The 22,996-nt window shown below is 42.5% G+C and overlaps 1 protein-coding gene and 1 non-coding gene across 3 annotated transcripts; both read right to left on the bottom strand.

The window, feature by feature from the left end:
- Nucleotides 1-271: 271 nt before the first annotated feature.
- On the bottom strand, nucleotides 272-22,986 carry SNX5 (sorting nexin 5). 2 transcript variants are annotated; one of them, XM_061210101.1, is made up of 13 exons: nucleotides 22,711-22,986; nucleotides 12,974-13,078; nucleotides 11,755-11,865; nucleotides 10,578-10,699; nucleotides 9,392-9,515; nucleotides 8,621-8,716; nucleotides 7,300-7,405; nucleotides 7,142-7,217; nucleotides 5,851-5,890; nucleotides 5,675-5,761; nucleotides 4,272-4,431; nucleotides 1,685-1,770; nucleotides 272-421 (listed from the first exon to the last, which is right to left on the bottom strand). In XM_061210101.1, the coding sequence occupies exons 1-13, from the start codon at nucleotides 22,759-22,761 to the stop codon at nucleotides 392-394; spliced, it is 1,194 nt and encodes a 397-aa protein (XP_061066084.1). In that variant the 5' UTR covers nucleotides 22,762-22,986; the 3' UTR covers nucleotides 272-391. The 2 variants fall into 2 exon arrangements, with proteins under 2 accessions (XP_061066084.1, XP_061066083.1); XM_061210100.1 differs by having other exon boundaries at nucleotides 272-442; nucleotides 22,711-22,985.
- LOC133104558 (small nucleolar RNA SNORD17) lies at nucleotides 17,670-17,906 on the bottom strand. The gene has a single exon (XR_009703622.1). It is a non-coding gene; the product is annotated as a small nucleolar RNA SNORD17 (small nucleolar RNA).
- Nucleotides 22,987-22,996: the final 10 nt, after the last annotated feature.

Genomic DNA, 22,996 nt, shown 5'->3' with positions numbered 1-22,996 from the left:
ATCTGTTATAATCGGCACCTACCCTAAAGTAACCGGTTTGTAGGGGCATGGGCACAGGGAACAGTGAGGCAGTGTGTGCCAGGCCACTGCTTACACAGACTCCAGAAGGCGCAAGATTCCCCGCACCCTTTCTTAATTACGAAAGACAAATTAGAGGAGAACCCAGTACTTAGATTCTACCCACTCTGAGGTATTAAATGCATAAAGATTAGTTATGTCCAAGTAGCATGCAATAGAAATATCTTTAAACCAACATGGTTAAGTGTTAAGATCTTTAGAAATCAAAATATTTATTCACATAATTTTAAACTAAAGCCAAAGGTAATAAATCTTCCGTGGTAATGATCTGAGTGCAAGTGATGCGGGCTTTCTTCACATTCACGTCCTTCGTTCAGTTGTTCTTGAACAAGTCGATGCAGCTCTGCAGGAGGGAGACGTTGTTCTAGAAGACAGACGTCGGGGCACTGGTGAGGCATGGACCTCAGGCCCACCGACTTCGCTTGTCACAAGACATCTGGCCGGATGCTTGTTTTTCATTAAATGACCCCTGAACCACAATTCCCCTCACCCCAATTTCACGTTGGGGAGTTCCTCACCCTCAGAAGGGCTGGTCAGCACTTCAGCACCTCCACCCCACACCGCAGGTTTGCTCCCACTGCCATCATGCCAATCCCACTCATGTGACTTAACCTAAATGTGGTATTTGAAAGCCTTGGAAAGACTGGATAAAAAGTTGCTAAAAAGTAGTTATGGGTGAGATTATAAATGAGATTACAAATGATAAATATTCACATAGGACTTGGCAGGAAATACTGTACAAAGTTCTCACTTTAAAGGAATTCAAAAAACCTAGAATACTCAGAACACTATGCATAAATGACCCATAAATGATACTTTAAAACTCCAATTTAAAAGGTCATATACAGCAGGACTTAAAGAGGCAAGTGAGTAAGCATCTCTCTTGTGGTCAAAATAAAGGAATTCAAAATACATAAATGTTCAGTCTTCCCGCTTTAACCAGCGCAGATGGCCAGTGACAGTGACCTGACTGCCCTGGCTCAGACAGCACCCTGAGGCTCAGTATCTGCTGCACCCAGGAACCACCCAAAGAGCCCAGAAACCCTGAGTGAATGAGCCTGGGCACAAAAAAAACAAAAACAAAAAACCCCTAAGAGCTCCCCAGCAGGATTCCAATATGCTCTAGCACTGAGAACCACTGTTCTCCATCTTTTCTAGGCTAAATTATGCTACAAACATTATGAGGAAGTTTTCCTCCTTTTTAAACCAAAAGGGAATTAATATCAGAAGACACTTAGCAAATTCGAAAACTATTTAAAAAAAAATCTTCCATGAAAACTCTAGATAACGAAGAGCTTATAAATGCCATGATGGATGCTCACAAATTACTGGAAAAACTCCTTCAGGGTGTGGCCCGCAAGGACATCAAGAGAGAAGCTGGGTAACCGCCACCAAGAATGCTCTTCTCAAAAAGCAGTATTTCATCAAGACATACGGAGTTTTGGTTTGCAGTGGAAAAAATACTCTGACAAGTGGCTCCCAGCCACACCTCAGGGGATTAAACCACAAAGCAAATGCCATCTGCTTGATGAGACTGGAAGAGTGAATTGGTAAATAACTTGAAAAAGACCCCCCAAAGTTGACTTAGTTTGAAGATAACACTTACCCTGGCATGCTTTATTTCCAGTTCAGACATTTCAATCAGATTCTTCCTAAATGCTGCCACTCTCTTTCGTTTGAAATTGATTAGCTCTACAAAGCAAAGTTTACCAAGAAAAACAGAACAATCTTCATCTTTAACTTCCAAATACCATTCTTACAAATAAAATGATCTCCAAAGCTTTGGTACCCTACACCACATTTTCTCACATTTTTGTTACCTCTGCCATTGGAACACACCCCCAGTCACCAAGAATGGCCCCTGAACACCTGGAGGTTTCTGAGTTGAGCTGCCTTGCCCTTTCCCTCTAGGAACCAGTGCTTGTGGAGGGTGGGCCAGGGAGGTAGTGGGCCACACATACTTGCACCAATGACCTTTTTTATGGATCATTTTTAGACTTTGAAAACTGCTTTTTTGTGGCTATTGCTACAGAACATGCCACCTTTGTGTTTATCCATCATGAAAATTCAGGATCACTGTCCTATCAGACTCCCTCTGATTCCTTCCACACACTTGTGAACTCAGGCTCTACCCTGCAGCTCTTACCATCACTCCTGTGCTCAAAATCCTCCCTTAGCTTAAGCTGGTGCTCAGAGTCCTGTATTTTGTCTACACAGCACCGTCCAACAGAAATGTAATACAAGCAGCCACATTAAAAAATAAAAACTCAAAAAATGTATAGTGATGTTAACAACAGTAACTTGGATATATCAGGCTGGTCTTGTCAGATGTCAAAATAAGCTCTTCTTCCCTCCAGGACCAGAACTCCAGACTGACCCATCTGTCTCCCAGGACACCTGCCCACTGCCCTGTGCTTCTGCAAGAGCTCCCATCAATTCAGCCACAACCTTAGAACCTCAACGTAAGACAAACAGCCTAGGAGCCATTTATCTCATTATTCTACAGAGTACTGCACTTTAAAATAGTGTACACCCAGGCTTACATTTTGAATAAGGAGGATACGATCAAACAACAAAGGGACGAACCGTAGGCAATAGAGACAGGCCTAATCTGGCACATTGTAAAGCTTCGTGGCTTCTCTTTAAAAAAATTCTCAAAGCCACTAAACTCTGGCCTATATAATAACCTAAGATTTCAACTCAGTAGTTTTGAAGTGTTCTTTTTCCTTATAAATTTAAATTAGCTGTTTTTTTCAAAAAGCTAGAATTTTTATTTAAACTACAGTGCAGCGAGAAGGAGGTTCCTCTGAAAGAATCCAAAGGGCAGCCATGGGAGCGTGTCTGCAGGCCATTTGCAAAGACTGTACAGAGAAGCCCTGTCCCTCAGTGAGGGCACCGGAGTCCTGAACAGAGAGGAGCCAAGACAAAGGAGCAGAGCTCTTCCAGATACACCGGGACTGCAGCGCCACAGAGGAGGGGGAAGTTCTGAGGAAACAGTCTTATAATGAGATACGGATTCCACATGGAAACCTGAGTTGTGAAGGGGGAGGGTGTTCTGAGGGTGAATCAAGTGTCCACTCTAATTTACATTCACATTCTGGAAGACACAGTCTTTACTTTTTGCTCTGGCATGTTCCATGGCCCCTAAGAACTTCAGGGCAGTGAGATCCCCGCTAAGGAAAAGACTACCTATTACACTCATGGTTCAATGGACATGGTACACCATCTCCCAGTTTTATTTTGTTTTATTTTTTTGGCCATGCTGCGTGGCATGCGGGATCTTAGTTCCCTGACCAGGGATTGAACCTGTGCCCCCTGCATTGGAAGCAGAGGGTCTTAATCACTGGACCACCAGGGAAGTCCTAAATTATATTTTAAAAGCCCTTTACTCTGGAATGGTAGAAGGCAAGAACCAACCCTGTGGAAATGGAATACAACTGAGTCATTATCACAGACTCATGATCCCTGAAGAGTATATACGTGTGTGCACACATCCTGACATTTCCCCACTGTTGGCTGAAAGGTCTAGAAGCAGAGGCACCCCAGAAGAAATGAGCACACGTAGCACTCAATCTGGGCTCCTGGAAGAAATGGCGATTTTCATGGCTGGAGTAGAAAAGGTCTAAGATTAGCACGAAACATCTAATCCTCAAAAATATGGGGGTGTCATAAGGACACGCCAGCTTTAAAGGCACTCTCACTGGCTCAGTCTGGACAGTATGAACACCAAAATAGCTTTGTACAGTCATGAATTTTAAAACTTTTTGAAAACAGGAATCCATGAGTCTAATGAAGATGATAAAAAAAAAATATGGGAGAGAAGGGAAGGCTTGTGTTAATAAAGGATAGACAGCACCAAGTGCTGACCTGGAGGAGTCGGGGAGGGGACAACTCTGTCTTGTATCAAAGGTTACCAAAGTTGGTAACTGTACTGTAGGGATGTAAGAGAAACACAGCGAAGTTTTCAGGGATAAAACAACTAAGAAAGATACAACTTAATCTCAAAAGGTTAAAAAAAAACCAACCCAGATATGTTCATAAAATCACACAAGTAGGAGCACATGTACGTGTGCAAGTGACAAAGCAGAGGATGTATGGGTGTTCTCTGTACCATTTGTGCAACTTCTCTCTGTAAGCTTGAAATTACTTCCAAATAAAAAGCAAAAAGTAAATAAAGAGTGGCCCCACTCAACCTTCTTTTGCAGATTCAGAAAGCTGTTCAAATTTCTGGCAGCATTCCTGCTGATGTGCCTCAGCCAGCTTGACATCTTTGCTTTTTAACCGGGCCTTATCCAATGCCTTGTTTGAATTCTCATAGTCAATGAGGGCTTTAGTGCGTCTGTATAAGAGATCCTGAGAAGAAAATTAACAGATATGATACATGGTAGTTAAACCTATACCGAAAAATCTCTAGAACAGAACAGGAAGACTATCTGAAGTACTGTAAAAAACAGACAAGTACCTTGGGGCACTGCCTAAAATGTCAGACATCAACCATCTCCTGCACCAACCCCCCCCCCCTTTAAATCTCAACATTAGGCTGGTAATAGCAATGCTTAATGCATTGTTGACAGCCTTTCCAGAATTCTTTATATGGATCAAGAAAAGGAACCAAACAGTGACGACTACAGGATTTTTTTCTCTAAGAAAACATGCCACAAGACAAGTCACCTAAAATAAAACTAAACTATGGGGGAAAGAATGAATTTCTACTTCCTGATGACATTTTCCCATTAGGTATTTTCCCTACCTAAATGTTATGCTGCCAGGTTTAGTATATTTCATATAAAAATAATTTAAACATTTTTCTTCAGGACAGTGTAGACAGTGAAGAATGCACATTCCATTCCCAAAGGTCATTCTGCTGACCACTTCCCCTTGCTTTTGGTTAAGTAATGCTTTATGACTCAAAGGATGCAGTGACAACTGCAATTCAATAAAAGATCACAACCCCAAAGCCTTTTCTGCCTCAGAAATAGCCCCTTTGGCATGTGTCCGGTTATCTCTGCATCCAACAGCATATAATCTCCCAAACCATTATCTGTCTACTCAGCAGCAGCCCTACTGCCCCTAAGTTCCTAAGCAATGCAAACTAAGGACACAATGTCACAAAAAGGAACGTCACTGTGAGATGATTTCAATCTAAAACGGAACCGGAGGATACACACCCGCACCCTCAGAATATAACTATACAACTTAAGAACTGAGAGACTGATTTCCCACAAACACCTGATACACAGGAGACCCAGACTTACCTCCCGACCAGTGAACACCGGCCAATGAGCTGACTGCTGGGGACCAGCTCCCTCACGCCAACCATCTTACTGCCAAAGGCTCTTCCTCTTTGCACTCCTTGCCCCAAAATACATCCCACCCCACACCCTCAATGGACTCTCCTGTGGCTTGCTACAGTGTTTCCCACACTGCATGCAACTCCTCTGTTATTCCTGAAGAAACTCGAGCTTGCCTCAGTTTACTGCTTTATTTAGGCTGACATCACTTACATGAGCAATCCTGACAAATTCCCATCTTCTTTCATTTTTAACAAAGAGAATACATCTGTATCATCAGACCTCTTCTGGGAGAACTCCCTCACCTTAGCAGCCTCTATGTTGAGCATGTAGTATCGGAGGAGCTCTGTCAGCTTTAAGTCTTCATCTGAGGAGACTCGACTCTCTACTTTCTGTCAAAAAACCAAAGGCCACCATCATCTAAGCAGAAATCTACAGATTATAAAATACATACCTTGAAGACCAACATAAAAATCCTTACCCTAAGTTTTTCAAATAGCTCAGCCACCTTCAACAGGTACCTGCAAATATACACGATTTTGGCTTACGGTCTTAAATCATGTATGAAATATGATCTTATCAATGCTCTAAGACATGAATGGGTAAATTCAGGAGTCCTAGTCTGTGGCGCTTTAGAATTAAGTTATCAAAGCAATGCTTTCATCACAAGTGGCCCAATCTAGCAGAGAAGACGGTTACGAAATCGAACACATTTCCAGTGCCGCACTCACTGGCATTGGCCTCTCTTGCTGCCCCTCAGCCACCTTGCTGTGCAGAACCTGTGTCCCCAAGTTCTTATCTGCTGTTAAACTTGTGTTAGCCAAGGTCAGGTTCTAAGCCATAAATACGTTACTAGTTTGTCTTGGTTCTGCCATCAGCCTGACTCCCATTTTCAAGTCTGAAATACTAACGCCCCCTAGACCAAGCCTAGGTGTAAGTAGAACAGTCATTTGACAGTAACAGCGAGGGGTGGTTCCAGGATACAGTGCCCACCCTGCACAGAGACTAAAATCCAGTTGATCAAGTCCCTTATCTATATGGTATATCACACGTACACCCTCCCGTATACGTTAAATCATCTCTAGATTACTTATCACGCCTAAAATGTAAATGCTATGTAAACAGTTGTAAGTACAACGTAAATGCTATACAAATAGTTGCTGATGCACAGCAAATTCAAGTTTTGCTTTTTGGAACTTTCTGGAATTTAAAAACAAGTATTTTCTATCTGCAATTGTTTGAAGCTGTAGATGCAGAACCCACAGATATGGAAGGGGCCAACTATTCCATCTCACACCAGAAATAACTAGAATGAAGAAACTGTGAAAAATTAATATAAAAAAATGCTCAAAATCAGACTGGGGTCATTACTTTACCCTTATGGCCACCTTAACCAAATCTCTTCAAGTCAGCCCAGGGCATTACCGAGTAAAGCACAAGCACCGCTTGCCAGACAACACAAAGCAAACTTCTCTCAAAGACAATTCCAAAATCAAAATAATCAACAACAGACACATGTAAGTTTGACAGAAATAAAGGCTTTGACAACAGCTACCACATTTGGCACAGAAGTGCCCTGAGTCCCCTACAAACGTCTTACAAGTATTTATGTTCAGAGGGTGTATAGCATAAAGTGAGCGCTGGAGACTATGGTCGACCGGAGATGGGCTTGGCTCAAGAGCGGAACTGAACCTGTGTAGTCATTACCCATTTTACCACCCAACAGTTTTCAATTAGGGGATTAGAGAAAATGTCTTCCAACAAAAACTTACTTTTTGATGACTGTGGGCTCTTCTAAAGCCAGGCTATGCAAGCAGGCTGCGGTGTGGATGTAATCGTCCGCTACACCTGCAGGAACAAGGACAGACCTTTTATGTGAGCAGAGCTGGCACATTAGCAGACTAAGGGGCTAATGGGCGAACATATTTACTTTTATGAGCGCTGGTCATTCTGTCAGCCTTTGCACAGGAACCCTTGATCCTATCGTAATAGTTACTGAGGAAATGCTTCTCTTGCTCAAAGAAGTCATCTACCTCCTAAAGGGAAGGAAAAAAGAGGTTTAAGAAGCAAAACTTCTAACAATACAAATATGTATTTTATATTATAAAAAAACACTAAAAAAATAAGCTTATGCATAAGAAGTTTAACCTCTACAGACTAGGGAAATAAAAATATTTTTTTTTTGAAATGGACTTTTCATACTTGGGATTAGGAAAAGTGAAATGCTGGCAGGAAATGTCAACAGAGAGAACCATTTTGAAGAGCCATTTAGCACAGCCCAGTAAAACTAAGCATCCTCTCTAACCTCCAGCAATTCCGCTAGAGCGGTGGTTCCGCCCGGTGGGTGGCTCCCTCGCCTCGGATACCTGCACCTGCCAAATGTGTTCGGTTCCAGACTGGGAGGAAACGCTGGCATCTGGCAGGCACTGACCAGGGATGCCAAACGCCCCCACAATGCGTGGGGACAGCACACCTTCAGCTGTGCCAGAGACAGCTCCAGAGCTTCCACATTTCTGACAACGCCCTGTCTTTCTCAGCACCTACACCCTGGGCTCCTTACTCAAGCCCTCAAGTGGCAAAGTCAGACACCAGACAGTAACTGTTATGGTAGCAGGGAGGGGGGCTGAGGAGTGAAGAAATAAACCACACCTACAAGGCTAGTGAGAAACTTGTACATTTATTTGATGTTCTAGAACAGCACTGTCCAATAGAAACATGTGAACTACACGTGCCGCTTAAAACTTTTGTAGTAACCACATTATAAAAAGAAATAGGTAAAACCCATATTTTATGGTTCTTTCTTCCTATCAAGTCCTTGAAATCCAGCATGTAAACAAAACATAAAATTCAGTTCCTTTATTACACCAGCCAACTGCATCTGTCAAGTGCTCAACTGCCACCTGAGGCCGGGGCTACCAGGGGACAGTGCAATTCTGGAGAATAGCATGAAATACTGGTCTTGTAGCTTATTTTTAAAAGAAATAACTGAGTAACTTCTCCTTACAGAAAAGGAGAAAATGAAGACTTAAGTGTGGAAAGGTTCTTATCCCTTCTCCCGGGAAAGAACGGAGTATTTTCGGAAAATAAGTGAAAATTCAATGAGTAGATAAAAATAACCAAACTTGAAAAAAATTATTTACATTTTTGAGAAGCTAATACCATTTGTTTCACAAATACCTATTCTGAAGAAACAAAAGGTCACCTATTCACACAAAGAGAAGAATTTTCTCAAACAGCTAAAGGCCACTTACCTTAACTCCTGAAAAAAGGACTTCATCAGCACTTTTCACCACACTTTTGAAAAAGCCACCGAACATCTCTTTGGTATTTTTCCGCCTAACACTTAGCTAAGGAGAAATCCAAAACAGTTAACGGTACATATATTTCCCATCAAGTCCTGAACACATTCCAAGTAACTGTTTACTAGTACAAGCATACACTTATGATACCTCTAATTCCATCGTTAACAACAGATCTAAATATCAAATAAACAGCTAAATCTAAGCACAGGTTGTAATTCTAAAAGTGTGACTTAGGAGATATTTTGAAAAACTATCTAGGTATCAATATCAAGTCTTAGTGCCTTTAAATTCTTGGTAGAATTACTGTTCTGTTATGCTGATTATTCACTGGTTAGAAGACTTGTGAGGAAATGTGTAGGTTAGGGTTTGCCTCATACATATTAAACAGCAAGAAATGTAACGTATTTTTGTAAAAAAGCAAGCATATGTCTCCCTTTCAATGAAAAAAACAAATGTGGATCAACTTAAATTCTTTCGAATAATCCCAAGCTTAACTGAGGGGAAAAAGGTCAAAATATTTACATGCAACATCTTATAAAAATGCCTTACACATTGGATGTATTGCCCTCGGGGAGGTGGGCAAGGGGAGGAGCATCTAAGAAAGGTTTCTGTTGTGTTGGTAAGAAACTCAACCTTGAAAGTCAATTTTTCAGAAAATATATCAAGTATATTCTTTGTACATTTTAACTGGATCATGGAAATGGAATAAAAATGCCTTACATCTTGATCATATTCCAGGAAAATGTGAAAGTTGCGATCTTTACTGAGAACAGGGTGAGAGGAGAGCCGCTGAAGAAAGACTTCATGGGAAGACACAGTCTTCTTGAAGACCGCGAGATACTCACTGGAAGAGAAGCGCACAAGGCCTCAGCTCAGCTGACCACCCAACACTGCTCCCCCTGGGACCCCACTGCGCTGCTCCTCCAGCCATGCAGAACACCTCAACTGGACCCAAAGCAGCTTGGTATAATGTAGCATCCAACTAGGTAATAAGGCAGTTCTCGTTTTGGAATCTGTGGAACAGCCACCGAAAGGGGAAGCGATATAACCAGAGTTGATAGGGTACGTCTGTGAAGCCCAAACCCACATGTACTTAAGCACAAAACACTGGCTTCTTTAAAACCATGAAAACCCTTTAATTTTGCAGCCATGTACACAGCAGTGAGTCTAACAAAGCCTGGAACCATCAGAAACTACAAAGTGGCTTCATCTCAATCTACACACTAGAGATGACTCTGAACTTCCCAATAGTAGGAACTTGAGTCTGTTGTGTTCAGAGCTCTATCCTCAGAGCTGTCCACGGGGTACCAGGCTAATGGGCCTGTGGCAGCGTGCTGAAGAGACTCGCTGAGATGGACGCCTTAGAAGGGAGGGAGCCAAGGGAAAGAAGTGCAAGGATGGCGTCATAAGAAACTGTATGCAGACCTCCAACTATGATACAGAATAAAGAATCTATTTTTCTTTGAAAGAATTACAACCAGATTAAAAGAGCCATAGCTGTGGCTATTCTTTGAATGCTTCTTTGTAGCAGCACTCACTGCCATCTAGTTTCAACTATACTTCCAGTAAACAAGCTTCAGGGAAGAAAGTTTTGTACATTATCACAGCCCGAAGACTTGTTTATATATAAAGACAAACATTTAGTTCTTCACTTTATGCCAGACCAACACTCCATGACAAGCATGGTCTACAGATAGAACCACCATCTACTCAGCGTCAGCAGTCCCCAGGGAATCAATGTCTAAAGTACAAAGACCAGGCCCCTTCACCCACACTCTGCAGAATGTGGTTTGAGAAGACAATAGCCAGGTAACTAATTAACTGAAATTAGCTGTCAGATTCTCGTTTCTGCACACACCACTTTTAGTCTCAAAGGGTAGAGCCCCCATCAAGAAAATGCACTTACGCTTCCAGCTCTTGCTTCATCTTGGCAAATTCTTCTTTGGTCATAGACCCTTCACCCTCTCCCAGTTTCTGCATCTTCTCTCGAGGGCCGTCGAAGTCAGGTTTTGCAGGCGCGGGCGGAATCTGCAGTCAAGGCAGTAACTCGTGAGGGTTCTCGCCCCCAGAGACGTGCAACTCAGTACCTGTGCACAGGAGGCAGGGAGCCCAGTGGGGCTGCCTGAAAATCAACTTGCACTTTTCTCTTAACCTTATTCCTTTCGGCCATTTAAAAGAAGTGTCCCCTACAACGGGCACTCACTTTGACTGCAATCATTTGTTCGGTTAATCACTGGACAGTTGGTAGGTATGACAGTTTATCCTGCTTCAATTGTCAGTTTAATTTATATATTACAATCAATGTTAAAATGAAGCCAATGAAGTACGATGAAGATAATAATCTCTGGATTTATAAAGGAATTTATTCCAGAGGATAAAAGATTCTAATTTTGCGTGGACATTCTTAAACATAAGCTTCAGTACTGATTTTGTTTAACTATTTGGCCAGATTCTTCAGCTGGCCTGGCAGGAAAAGCCATGTTTCTCTCTCCTTTAAAATCGGCTAAGGGACTTCCCTGGCAGTCCAGCGGTTAGGACTCTGTGCTTTCACTGCCGAGGGCGCGGGTTCAATCCCTGGTTGGGGAACTAAGATCCTGCGAGCTGCACAGTGCAGCCAAAAAATAAAAATAAATAAAATCAGCTAAGTCTCTTCCCAGAGCCACGCGTTAACTCTCAAGGGCTGAGCACAAAGACAACTGCCCCCTTTATGCCTTCAGCAGAACACACCTGAGAAACCCAGCACACACTACCACCAGCAGAGGTCAATCCACTTGATGGCTGAAAGGAAATGCCAGAGAAATGCCAAACGCAAAGGTAGACAAGACTTTACACCATGAAACTGCTTACTCTCTTTTACTGTACAGAATATAAGACTATGCTTCATCTTACAGCTAAAACGCTATTTTCACATACTTTAGATTTTACCAGTAATAGTGAACACATACTCTAGTTGACAAATGAAATCAGACTATTTTCACAATCTATTATAAAAAAAAGTGGGTAAAAGTCTCTCAAAACAAAATGAACAGCAAGGTAGAAGAAATTGGCTTCAGTAATTATTTGATTACCCAAAATGTACTTACAATAAGCCCAGCATAGTCTGTAGTTTCAATAAGAGTGTCATGTAGCCACACAAAGTCTTCATGTTGCCTTGTAACAGAAAACTCTGGGCTCTGAAATGTGGGCAGCATGGTCTGTAAAGAAAAAAGAAGTAACTGTTAACTACTATTTTCAGATAAAGTGGCTTGGGTTTCATGCAGTGCACTATGGGAAAATTCTGCATAATAGAATATCCAGTTTTTTAATGAGATCCAATAAAGAACAAAGCTAAGATTCAACACATTCTTTACGAAATTCTAGTCACACAACTCCACCTTTCAGGTCAACTCAGACAGATATAATCACGTAGGCCTCACGCTGCCTGAGTGACAGGTATGTTAATCAAGCCACCAAGGTACGCAGAGAAAACCTCGTGGGAGGGGACCTCATAGACAACATATTACCAATATTATGCTGGAGATGGCATAAACCAAGAGCTCTAGCTTCAAACTTCCTGACTCAAATTGTGCCTCAGCCATTTACTTCATTTAAACCTGTACCTCAGTTCCTCACCTGTAAGATGGGGATAACAGAATACCATAAGATTGTTAGAAAGAGAAAATTAAGCCCATGTAAACCCTTTACAAAAGTGCCTGGCATAAGACAAGCACTCAATACATTTTAACTAGTATGGAAGAAGAAAGGAGACTAAAAATGTTCTTGAAAAGATCCCAAGAAACTAAACTTTCTATATTTTTCACAGATTGGCATATTGCTTTTGTCAAATTAAAAATCTGGAGAAAAATTAACACATTATAAATCGGTTATACTTCAAAGTAAAATTTTTAAAAAATCTGGAAGAAAAAAACCTCTTCTGAATCGTAATAGGTGGGGCGACGGCCAAGAACTTAGTAAATATGGGCAAAGCAAGCACTTCCCACGCATGCAAATTAAAAACAAAGGTGGAGTTCTGTGGCAGGTGGCTCCAGCTCTGTCGCTCTGCCTGGTTTGCTTCCCCACAGTGCAGAGCACAAGCCACACTAAACACCAGCAAAGCCCACAGCCCCAGGGCTCCACCACAGTAGAAAATGCTGTAAGAAGAGCACTCATCTGATGCTTACTAGGAGCAAGCGGAGGGAGGGGCCTCACTTAGCAGGAGTACCACACTGCACTCAGGTCACTAGGTCTCTTCTCACACCCACTGTGAATAACAAGGCTGCAACCTGGCACTGTTTTTATTACTGAAGTCATTCTGTCACTTACCTTGGTGTGCACTGTAAATTTGACTTTATCCCTCTCACTGAGTGCATCAGGTATGTCAATCTGAAGCGAGGGGTCAACATTCAGGTCCACTGATACAGATCTCAGCTGAAATACATTTTTTGGCTATTAGTCTCAAGTTCATTTTAGTCCTAAAAAGTATCCTTCCAAAAATGGGGAGCTAGTAATTAAAAAGCAGTCTATACAAGACTTCTATTGTTCTATGTAGAACGAAGTCAGTTGAGATAGTATTTGAAACTGTGGGGAAACCTGCTCTTAAATGCATGGGTGGGTCCAGTGAATTCCTGTAATCTAAACAAAGCAACTATATGATTCTAATATCATGTACATTACATACTTTATGTGTACATGAAAAATACATTTAACCAAATACTTGAAGAACTGTACTAAGAATAAGAAGGCTTCAACTGGATAGAATGAAATCTTGAACTTCTTACATAAATGGCCAAATTACAACAACATTCAAGAGGCATTAACAGACTGTACGTATATCTGAAAGTTAGAGGCTGGGAAAACTTGGAAGTACAGAGAACAGTCAGGTGGTATGGGATCTTGGGTGGAGAGATAAAAATCCACTCAAGAGTGGACCAATTTATATTCAGGGACTGTCAAGGAGATGAGACATCTAGACACAAGAAGTGAATTGTAAAAACCAACAAAGGCCTTAATTATCAGAATTCCACTGCGATTACATATAAGGGAGAAGTGTGAGCACTGCCCTGGAAACAAAAGTAAATGATTTTTGTGAGTTGGAAACTCAGAGGAAAATAATATCCAACTTCAGTTTTGCCTGTTTAAAAAGAATTCTTGGAAGAAGTGGACTGTTAGGAAAAAGTCGTTAAAATGGTCTTCCTTAAAAAAATGCTTTCTTACTGAATCTAAAATATGATAAATTCTTTCATTCTTAAGACAGACAAGCTGACAGTGGATCTGAAGGCCTGACACAAATAAGAGGTTGCAGGGATTAAACATCCCATCCTTCCCCCAGCCCCCAGTTGTAAGCTAGTGCTAAAGTTGCCAGAACCCTCTAGACTATTAACACAAGGAAAATGTCAAGTGAAGACTGGAATTAAGAGGATGAGAGAACAGGGAATCCTGAGTTTTTCCCTCTAAATTTCCCTTTGAATTCCTTTCTTCAAAATAAAAAGACCAAAGACTGATGAACTTCTGAAAATAGAAAAACTGGTTCTATTAGGTATAAAAAGATGAAACATATTCTCTAAGAACACATGGATTACTTCTCTCTCCTTTGTAGTATCTCAGAAACTGTCAGTACTTCCCTTTTTCCTTCAGCACTGTGACCAAGAAAAAAATTTTTTAAATTTTAATTGCAAAAACCAGAGTGAGCCCTAGAACAATGGCTTTCCTCTAAGAACTAAGGCTCACATTCTTGCCACCAGAACTTGATTTTTAACATCAAGTATTTTAAGATCACAATATACTTAACAGTTCCTGGCATGTCAACCTAAATACATCTTCCAAGTGAATTCTTGATGACTCCTATGAAATATTTGCTTGTTTAGCTTAATTTTCACATGTCCATTTATGAAATCTCTGCAAACAAAGATAAAGCTTCAAGGTCAGGGATACTTCATTTTATCACAGCTGTGACTCTAGCTCTGACACATTTCTGATAAAAGCTTCCTTCCTTCTGATAATTTACCACTGGGCAAATGCAGCATTCAAAAAGACCTCAAAATATACACTAAATTTGACTGCAGAGAATACTGGCCACCCCACTGATCTCATGTTTGTACGAGTCAAGAGTCAGTACACGAATAAAGTGGGTCAGGTTACTGGTGGAAAGATGGGGCCGCCCAGGGACCGTGTCTAAGGTGCATTTCCCTGAGTTCAGCAACAACAGCCATGTTTCCTGAGATTCCATTTCCTAACGAGGTCACAAATCCTGGTTTCCGGCAGTCTCTCAATTTCTGAACATACTGTCAATTCCATTTTAGCTCACTCCAAGCCCAGTGAGCCCGCGAGCACCACAAGGACTGCCTTGGGAATTAGGGTTGGAAGACCCAAGGGGAATGTAATCTAGTAAACGGGGCTCATTGAAGCACCAGTCAAAGCGGCGATGGACTTCACAGCCACCATCAGATGTCACCTCTTTCCCACACTCCAACCATACAGAAGTAACAGCCCAGGTTATTCACTGTGTTACTATCTTCTTGTCAGCAAAGATATTTTGTTTTTTTAGTGTAAGAGTGTGATGAGGACACAAGATAACAAAAACCACTAGAGGTTTGGAAAGACTGTGCACTGTAACAAGATGCCAAGCACCCAGCTTCTCCAGCAGTAATCACTTTTGCCTAAATATACCACCCTAGGAAGGGACTCAACAATCCCACCACCTGACATGATAAACACTCCCACCCCACCACAAAAACAAAACAAACAATTAAAAAAAAAAGAAACCCACAACAGATAACACAAAAAAGCCTGCATTTGGGCCTTAAAGAATTGTCTGAAAAAAGATGGTGGCAAAATTCTGAGTATGCAGACCATCACCAACTCAAATGATCCCTATTCACAAGTCAAAGGAACTTTCTTGTATTGTAGCAAGATAACCCTCCAGATAATGAAGCCCATAAATCACCAAGGAGTAAAAAGTTGTGAAATGTTTAAAGCTTCTAAGTCAGCACTGTCTCCTCACTCCGGAAGCATCAACTGTGATTAAAAGCTCAGCATTCCTTTTTCTCCTTGGTCAACAGAACCAACACTCCATAGCCCCATGGCACAGTACTTGCTAAATAATCAACAGGGTGGAGGGTACAGCGAGTGGGTGACATGCCTCCATAAACTTTCGCCCACTCACCATCTCTGCCCCCTAGCCTAAGTAAGTGCCCAGAGTGCTGCCTTAGCCCTGTTGGCCAACACTGTCTGACCTGGGCCACAGCTGTCAAAATGACTGGGACAGCTGTTTAAAGCAGCGGGGAGAGGCAGGGGAGAGGCAGGCAGGCGAGGCAGGCTTCAGAAAGGAGTCTAACCTTAGGCACGTTAACTTTCCCTTTCCCATTCCCTTAGGTCACTGGTGAGAATCAAATTTAAAACACATTTACTCTCCAATGCGCAATGTTAAGTTTTAAAACAGACTTTCTTTTGTAGATTTCCACAGAAACCACTACATCACATACTCCAAGTTTTAGATGGAGTTTCAGTCCCCAATATACTTCCTTATCAGACTAATCCTTACAGTAAGGATTACAGTGATCTTTGTGAGAAAAAAAGGGGGTAAACAAGCATTGCTTCATTTAGAAAACAAAATTTTAACTGTTTTAAGAAATCTGAAGGCTTGGTAAGAGAGCTGAAAAGGAGAAAAACTAAATCAATCCCTGTGCATTCCCTCACTTGTTCATCAGCCTCCCAGCTGGGGCACCTGACACTGGCCACAGGACAGATCTGCAAAGCTCTGAGTTGCTAATGACCACTTTTGGTCCAGATCTCACTTATGACTCACTTTGGTACACGACTTTAATTTAACGCCATTGCAAAGCCTCCTCTTCAAAAGGTTAAGTGGCACAGAGATGGCAAAGAGCACCTCTGTGGCTGGACAACACAGAAAGCCAGATTCAGAAATTCAGAACCCACAGAAGAAAATACATAAAGTATAAAAAATGTTATGGCAGCTGCAGACTCCAGTTTACACTACTGCCATACAGCCAAATGACAAAACACAATGGGAAGAAATCATCTCCACAGTAACTCTGATCTGCTAGAATGGGGTCTAGTTGAATAGCCACTTAAGTCTAACCAGTCTTGTATACATGCAAGAAATTGAATATGCCAGCCCCTATATTTCCATCTTAATTTGAATGTTGCAAGGAAACTACTGCAGATAGAAGAAAAGCCTGCATGTATACACTGAAATGACTTTCCATTCTCCAGTCCTGAAGCAGAAATGTACTTAGCCAGCACATGCTACACATCAGTGTGCCTCTCCTTCAAACTGTTTCTCTCCTAAGGATTCTGCTTTGCTTTCCCTTCACCCAATGGTTAAGGTACTAAAGACCCCTACCAGGGAGAGGGCCAATACGACAAATCATCTTTGAATGGTCTGTAAGCAGCATGGAGCCAGAACAGGCAAGAAACAACCAGGCCATATTTCAGCTGGACAGGTACAGATACCTTGCCTAGTCCAATACTCACTAGTGAGGAAATAAATCCAAAAATGCTCTGCGGCAGACACGGTGGATTTGCAGTAATTTCTGAAAACTGACTCACGTGATACATACTTATGAAACATATATTACTTTGTTACTGTTTCAGCTCACAGGAAGGAAGTGCTCTGTAAGAAACTCTAATACTGTATCTTTTCCGAACCCCTCTTTATGGTTCAAATACTGTAATGGTACTGAATTATTTCTTAATATTTTCTCCCACCCTGAAGGTAACCAAAACTTGTCTGTGTTCTATCCCACTTATCCCTGAGGCACTGGTGCATGAAAAACAATTGAATTGACTGTGTGCAATACATGAGCTGCTTTTTCAGGTATCTGTGTTCATCTCCTTCCCCCCACCACTGGCTCCTCCCTTCCTATAATTCAGGCCTGCCAATATATCATAGTCCTCAAGGACAACAGAACCAAAGACTTCTAGATCTCAGTCTACTAACATAGATAATAGTTATGGAAATTAGCCACAAGCTTAACAACTAGATAAAGAGCTGCAGCAAGTGATCAGATTTCCACCACTCATCTTGGTGAGATGAGACCCACAGGGACCCATCCCTGCTGACACCAACCATTCTTACCGGTAGTCCACCAACACACAAGCTGTCCACAGTAGAACACTGCAGACTGCAGGGCATCTGGAGGCTATGCAGCCCAGAGTTCCTAGAACAGAAATCCAGGCTTGGAAGAAGGTCAGTGCAGCGCACTCAGCGAATGGATAAACTGAATCATCATTTCACAAGGCTGCAAGCCCAAGAGCTAGTGGAATCCCAACATGGAACCAGAAAGAGATTAAGTTGAATTATTGGCTAAAACAAAATTCACTGTGAAATCCATCTAATTACAATCCATCTAATTGCAAGATACCTGGATTATTTTCAGGAGTTCACAAAGTGAAAGGTTGAACCATATGATCTGTAATGATCTCCTAGCACAGAAATTCTGTTGGGAATCAACATACCACTGCTACAGAGGAAGCAGCTGCCACAAACAAAAAACTAATTTCCTCCATTCAAAGCTAAAGCCCTTCACCTACTACTAGATTTCATCAAGTCTCCCTTCCAAAAGTTCCTGGTCTATCAAGTCCACAGCTCCTTACTACAAAGCAGTCTTACTTTATGATCAACCCAAGATGAAACAGAAAAAGATTTGAGAATAAAATTTACCTTCACCAACAAAGATGATTCAGCAACGTGGATGGAGCTGACCTTGAGCTTGTGTCATGAGTTTAAGACACAAATGGCAGCGTGGAGAGAAGAAAAGCTTGCCTGCTTCCTGGTGGGATTCCTTGTACGCTAGTCAGAGGCACCACACATTTCCCAGATCTTTCAGATATAAACATTTCAGCCCTTCATCACTCACCAGATACCTGGTCCCCACTAGCACAACATGTAAGCTCTGTACTGCTCTTCATTAAAGATCAGGTGAAAGCCTTCAGGTTGGCGACACTTGCATTTGTGCTCCTCACCATTTACACTAACTAGACCCAAAGGCTTAGGGATCTGCCCCTCAAAAACAAGTAAACCATAAACTCTTCTGGCAGAAAACGCATACCACAGATTAACATAAGCAACTATTTTGAGAAAACTACACTTTCCTCTTCAGACCATATAGCAGTGCCTGAAAAAGTTACACCAAGTTTGTAAATGGAAGGGGGGGGAGTCAAGCCAAGAACCCAATCTCTAAACTAAAGTTCAGTCTCTCCTGAACCTCAAACTGCAACTTCACTCCTCCCTGTGTATTTACGGTTTGCCTTTGAGGTATGAAACAGTTGAGAAATTCCATATCCCCCTTTTAGGGGGAAATCTCTCTTCTTAAGAGTAACTCAATGGCCAATCAGAAAATATACAGGTGTTGGAGGTGAAGTATCTTTTTTTGGGGGGGGGGGGAGAAACTAGTTTCTCATGTAAAGATGTAAAGAAACTTCTCAATTTGAACCTGTAAAAAAACAAATTTGCTATTCATACAAGATGTCCCACTATCCCTTAGCTATTTCAAAAATAAAAGGCAGAACTTATAAAGCTCAAAAATACTTTTCTCTGAATAACTGGGTTCATTAAAAGGTTGTTTCCCTAAATACAACCTAACTTCGCTGCATGTGCCTTTCACCACTGGCCAGTGGTACTACTGACCTACAGAAGTACATCCTAATTTCCTCAAGCAATCAGGACAACAGAGCAAAAAAACAGAATTTTTAAACCAAGTTCCACCCTGTAGCACATTTCTCAGTGAACTTCAATTCTGCCCCACAATGCTTTGTGAGTACTGTGGCATCCGAGCCTCAGGTTTCCACTGTCCAAAGGGGGCAGTGAACTCCAACATGGTAAACAGAGCAGAGTTTGTAACTCTCAACTGCCCAGAACCCTTTACCAGTTTTTGGTAAGGCTCCTCAACACTGGGGGGAAGGCTAATTCTACCAAAGATAGTCAACGATGCTGATGTTTTAAACGGCCTGCTATTTCCTTAGAATTTATCAAGCATCTGAAAAAAAACCTGAAACAAACTGGCACACTAAAGATTAGCCTCTAACACAATCTGACCCACCCATATCACACCATTTTAGAAAGTTCAAATTGGTGATTCTCAACCAAGGGACATTTGACAGTGTCTGCATTTATTTTTGACTGTCACTGATGAAGGGAAGGGAGTTACGGTCACCCAATAAAGGCCAGGAATACTGCTACAATGCGCAGGAAGGGCAATTCCCCACAACAAAAAATTATCAAGCCCAAAATGTCAATCGGTAGTGCTCAGGTTAAGAAACCCTGGTTTAAACTGAAGCTCTACATTAGATGTTAGTCACTTACTAGGTCTCATACCAAATGAGAATTTGGATCTCAGAATCCAGAAAATTCTCTCATAGTCACCCTAAGCCATTCCTTCCTACAGCCAGAAAAAAAAAAAAAGTGGGCAGATCATGACCTGCTATAGTAGTATTCACAAATGGGGATCTTAAGACACGGTCTGCAAGTTACTGATCCAGAACTAAGGCTTGGGCAGCTTTGAGAAGCCACACTTCCCGAATTTAAGAAGTCAAGCCATAAACATAGTAGAAAACTTCTGTCCACAAGAATCAGTTACTCTGGACTTGCTGCAGTATTGGTGAAAATTCGGGACTGTTCCTATACTAACATAAATTTTAACACTCTTCATCTAAGCTGGTGGAGAGTGGTGTACCTAGAGACAACTTCCACACCAGTTAACAATCTGCAAACCAGAGCGGCAGCATAAATGTAAAACGTTAATGACTGGCTCTGGGAAGGAAACACTGTCCACCCAAAGCCCATGTAACCAACTAGTGAAAGTTAAGGTGAAAGTAACAGCGCTAGGCTGGGGAGGGCCCTTACAAAGCCCTCCAGTGTGATCATTTGCTTCAGTCCACTAACAAGTTAAGAATAATAAAAATCCCAGGAGACAATCAGGACTGGCACTCCATTTGCCGTAGGTTGGCAAGACTAACGGGACCAACACTCATCACAATAGACATACACTGGGTCCGTGAGTGGGAGCCTAAACGTGATGCCCGCTGTTTAAAGGGCCTTTTGGCAAACAGGAGGCCTGGGTAAATATCTTATGGGAACAAGGTCCTGCATAATCTCCATTTCTCTCCCCAACCATTAAAAACTCCAGACACCTTAGAATGTTGATGCAGCCAGTGCGGGAGGTGGGGCGGGGGCTGCACTACACCAGTTTCTTTATCGTGAAGATGCGGCCTAATGGTGTTAAAGGTTCAGTTAAATTTCTCAGGGGCTCAACTTAGCAAAACCTTACTTTTCTAAATTTAAAGACCAGAACACCATCTTTCCCATCAGTAGAGGACTAGTTAAACAACAAATTAATCATACAACTGCTTTCTGGGAAAGAAGACAAATCAACACCTTCAGCTCAAAAGGATACGACTAAATGCAAGTGCCAGGCTACCGGATATAGGCCAGTACTCCTGTTTTGCTGAACTAGCCAAAAGTTCTGCAGCAGCACTCAAAATCCTCAAGAATTAATTATGTTCCCTGCCTTATTAGCGGATCTAAACCTCAAGAACCCTTATCCTCATGGAAACCCCAAAGCAATCAGAAAGTTTAAACTTACATTTTCAGCAAAAACGTAAAATATTTCAGTTAACTAACAAAGCTGAATTACAGCAAGAGAACAGTTTGCCCAAGATTTGCCCTCCTGTTATTTCACTCTTGTCCCAAACTCCCCTTTGGTGAACAGTAAAAATCATCTAGACTTAATCCACATCCCAGGACTAGTATCGGATATCAGGAAGGAAAATGAAGCCACGTGTTAGAGTAATATTTTATTAAGTTTATTATTTCCTTATTTCTGCAATTAAAAGAAAAGCAGGAAGATAATTCTATATAATCCTTTCCTGTAGTCACTAAAACCAGGAAGCAGGAAACAGCCTTCAGAATCCTCTTTTGCTCGAGGATCAGAATGGTGGGAAAGTTATTTTAAAAACCAACCACAGGTATACTATACTAACAAATAGGAAGGTTGGTTGAAGTTGTAAAGAGCTGTCTAAAATAAATTCTGGACCAAGAAAGAAGATGGAAGGTGGGGGATGCGGGGGGGGGGGGGAAATCCATCTACCCAAATTTCTATTCAGCCATCTAAACTTCTAAAGAGAAAACTACCTTTGGAATGTTCTAGAAAGAATGGTTCTCAAGTTCCCACTTCCGGCTTTAAGGAGGGGAAAAAAAATTACTTCTTTCCACTTAGAAAGAAATAAAAATACCCCAACCAAGACCCTATCCTCACGCTTCATTTCAGTAACTAATACAGCAGTGACCCCCTTGCTGAACAATCCGGCAGCCGTGTGCGAGCTTTGGCACCACTAGATGAAAAGGTCTCTCCAAAGAGCTGTGGATCAAAGATGCCTTTGATTTCTAAAGAGATGCCTTCCACGTTACTTGAATGTCGGAGCGCCTCGAATTCCTAGATTAGTTTTTTTTCATTTTCTGTTAGAAAAACGTTTCTGTTGACGATTCTGCACAAAACGTTGCGGCTCATACCAACCCCTGCATATTTCAAACTAACTTATGAGTAAAGGACCCAAGTCGAGGCTTGCCTCAATCTTCAATTGGCTATGGTGACATAAATTCACTGCATTAGTCACCTTTTAGACCTCAAGATCCAAGCGGCATGGGGGTAACTTACATCAACACGCAAATCTTAAGAGCGAAAATTAAGTTCAACTATTTGAGCACCTGCTAAAAATGACAGCACTCCCTCCTGGAGCGGCGCACTGAGCGCTTTTGAAGTTACAAGAGACACACTCCCGATACCTGACTCGACTGAATTTCCCCAGTATTTTGGAGGCGCTGGGGCGCGGTTTCGAGCTCTGTCGTTTGCTGCAAAGCGGATCTCGCGTGCACCGCGCGGTCTCCCCCGAGAAGTTTTAGCAACTTTCCACGCCGAGCGCGCGCTCCCGCGTCTCCGGCCCCTGCCCCGCAAGCCCCTCCCGGGAACCAGGGCAAGGAGCGTGGGGTCTGGGTGACCGCCGGGGCCTCCGGGCCCGGGGGCCGAGGGCGGCCAGGGCCTCACCTTGCTGCGGTCCTCCTCCTGCTGCTGCAGCAACTCGGGAACCGCGGCCATGGCGACGCGGGCCTCGAGCGTGGCCGCCTGGCTGTGCGAGGAGAGAAGAGGCTAGGCCGCCGCCGCCGCCGCCGCCGCCGCCAGGGCTCGTCTCGGGGGCGGCCGCGGCCCCGCCTCCGCCAGCCTCTCTGCACGACGGCGGCGGGAGGCCTCGCGACTCCTCCACCGTCCCAGCAGCCCCGGGAAAGGGGAGCGGCGCCCCACGTGCTCCCCCAGGGCGGCCTCCCCCGTCCCC

The sequence above is a fragment of the Eubalaena glacialis genome, chromosome 13 (assembly GCF_028564815.1).
Source record: "Eubalaena glacialis isolate mEubGla1 chromosome 13, mEubGla1.1.hap2.+ XY, whole genome shotgun sequence".
Classification (NCBI taxonomy): domain Eukaryota; kingdom Metazoa; phylum Chordata; class Mammalia; order Artiodactyla; family Balaenidae; genus Eubalaena; species Eubalaena glacialis.
Note: the sequence above shows the minus strand (reverse complement) of the source record. Positions and strands in the feature narration are given on the sequence as shown.

Bases quoted from the DNA above. Each gene is read 5' to 3' on its own strand.
- SNX5 (XM_061210100.1), bottom strand. From the start codon at position 22,761: ATGGCCGCGGTTCCCGAGTTGCTGCAGCAGCAGGAGGAGGACCGCAGC. The intron at 10,700-11,754 runs GTAAGTACATTT...CCTTGACTGCAG, and splicing joins CAGACTATGCTGGGCTTATT to ATTCCGCCCGCGCCTGCAAA. The intron at 4,432-5,674 runs GTGAGGGAGTTC...TTTTCTTCTCAG, and splicing joins TCAACATAGAGGCTGCTAAG to GATCTCTTATACAGACGCAC.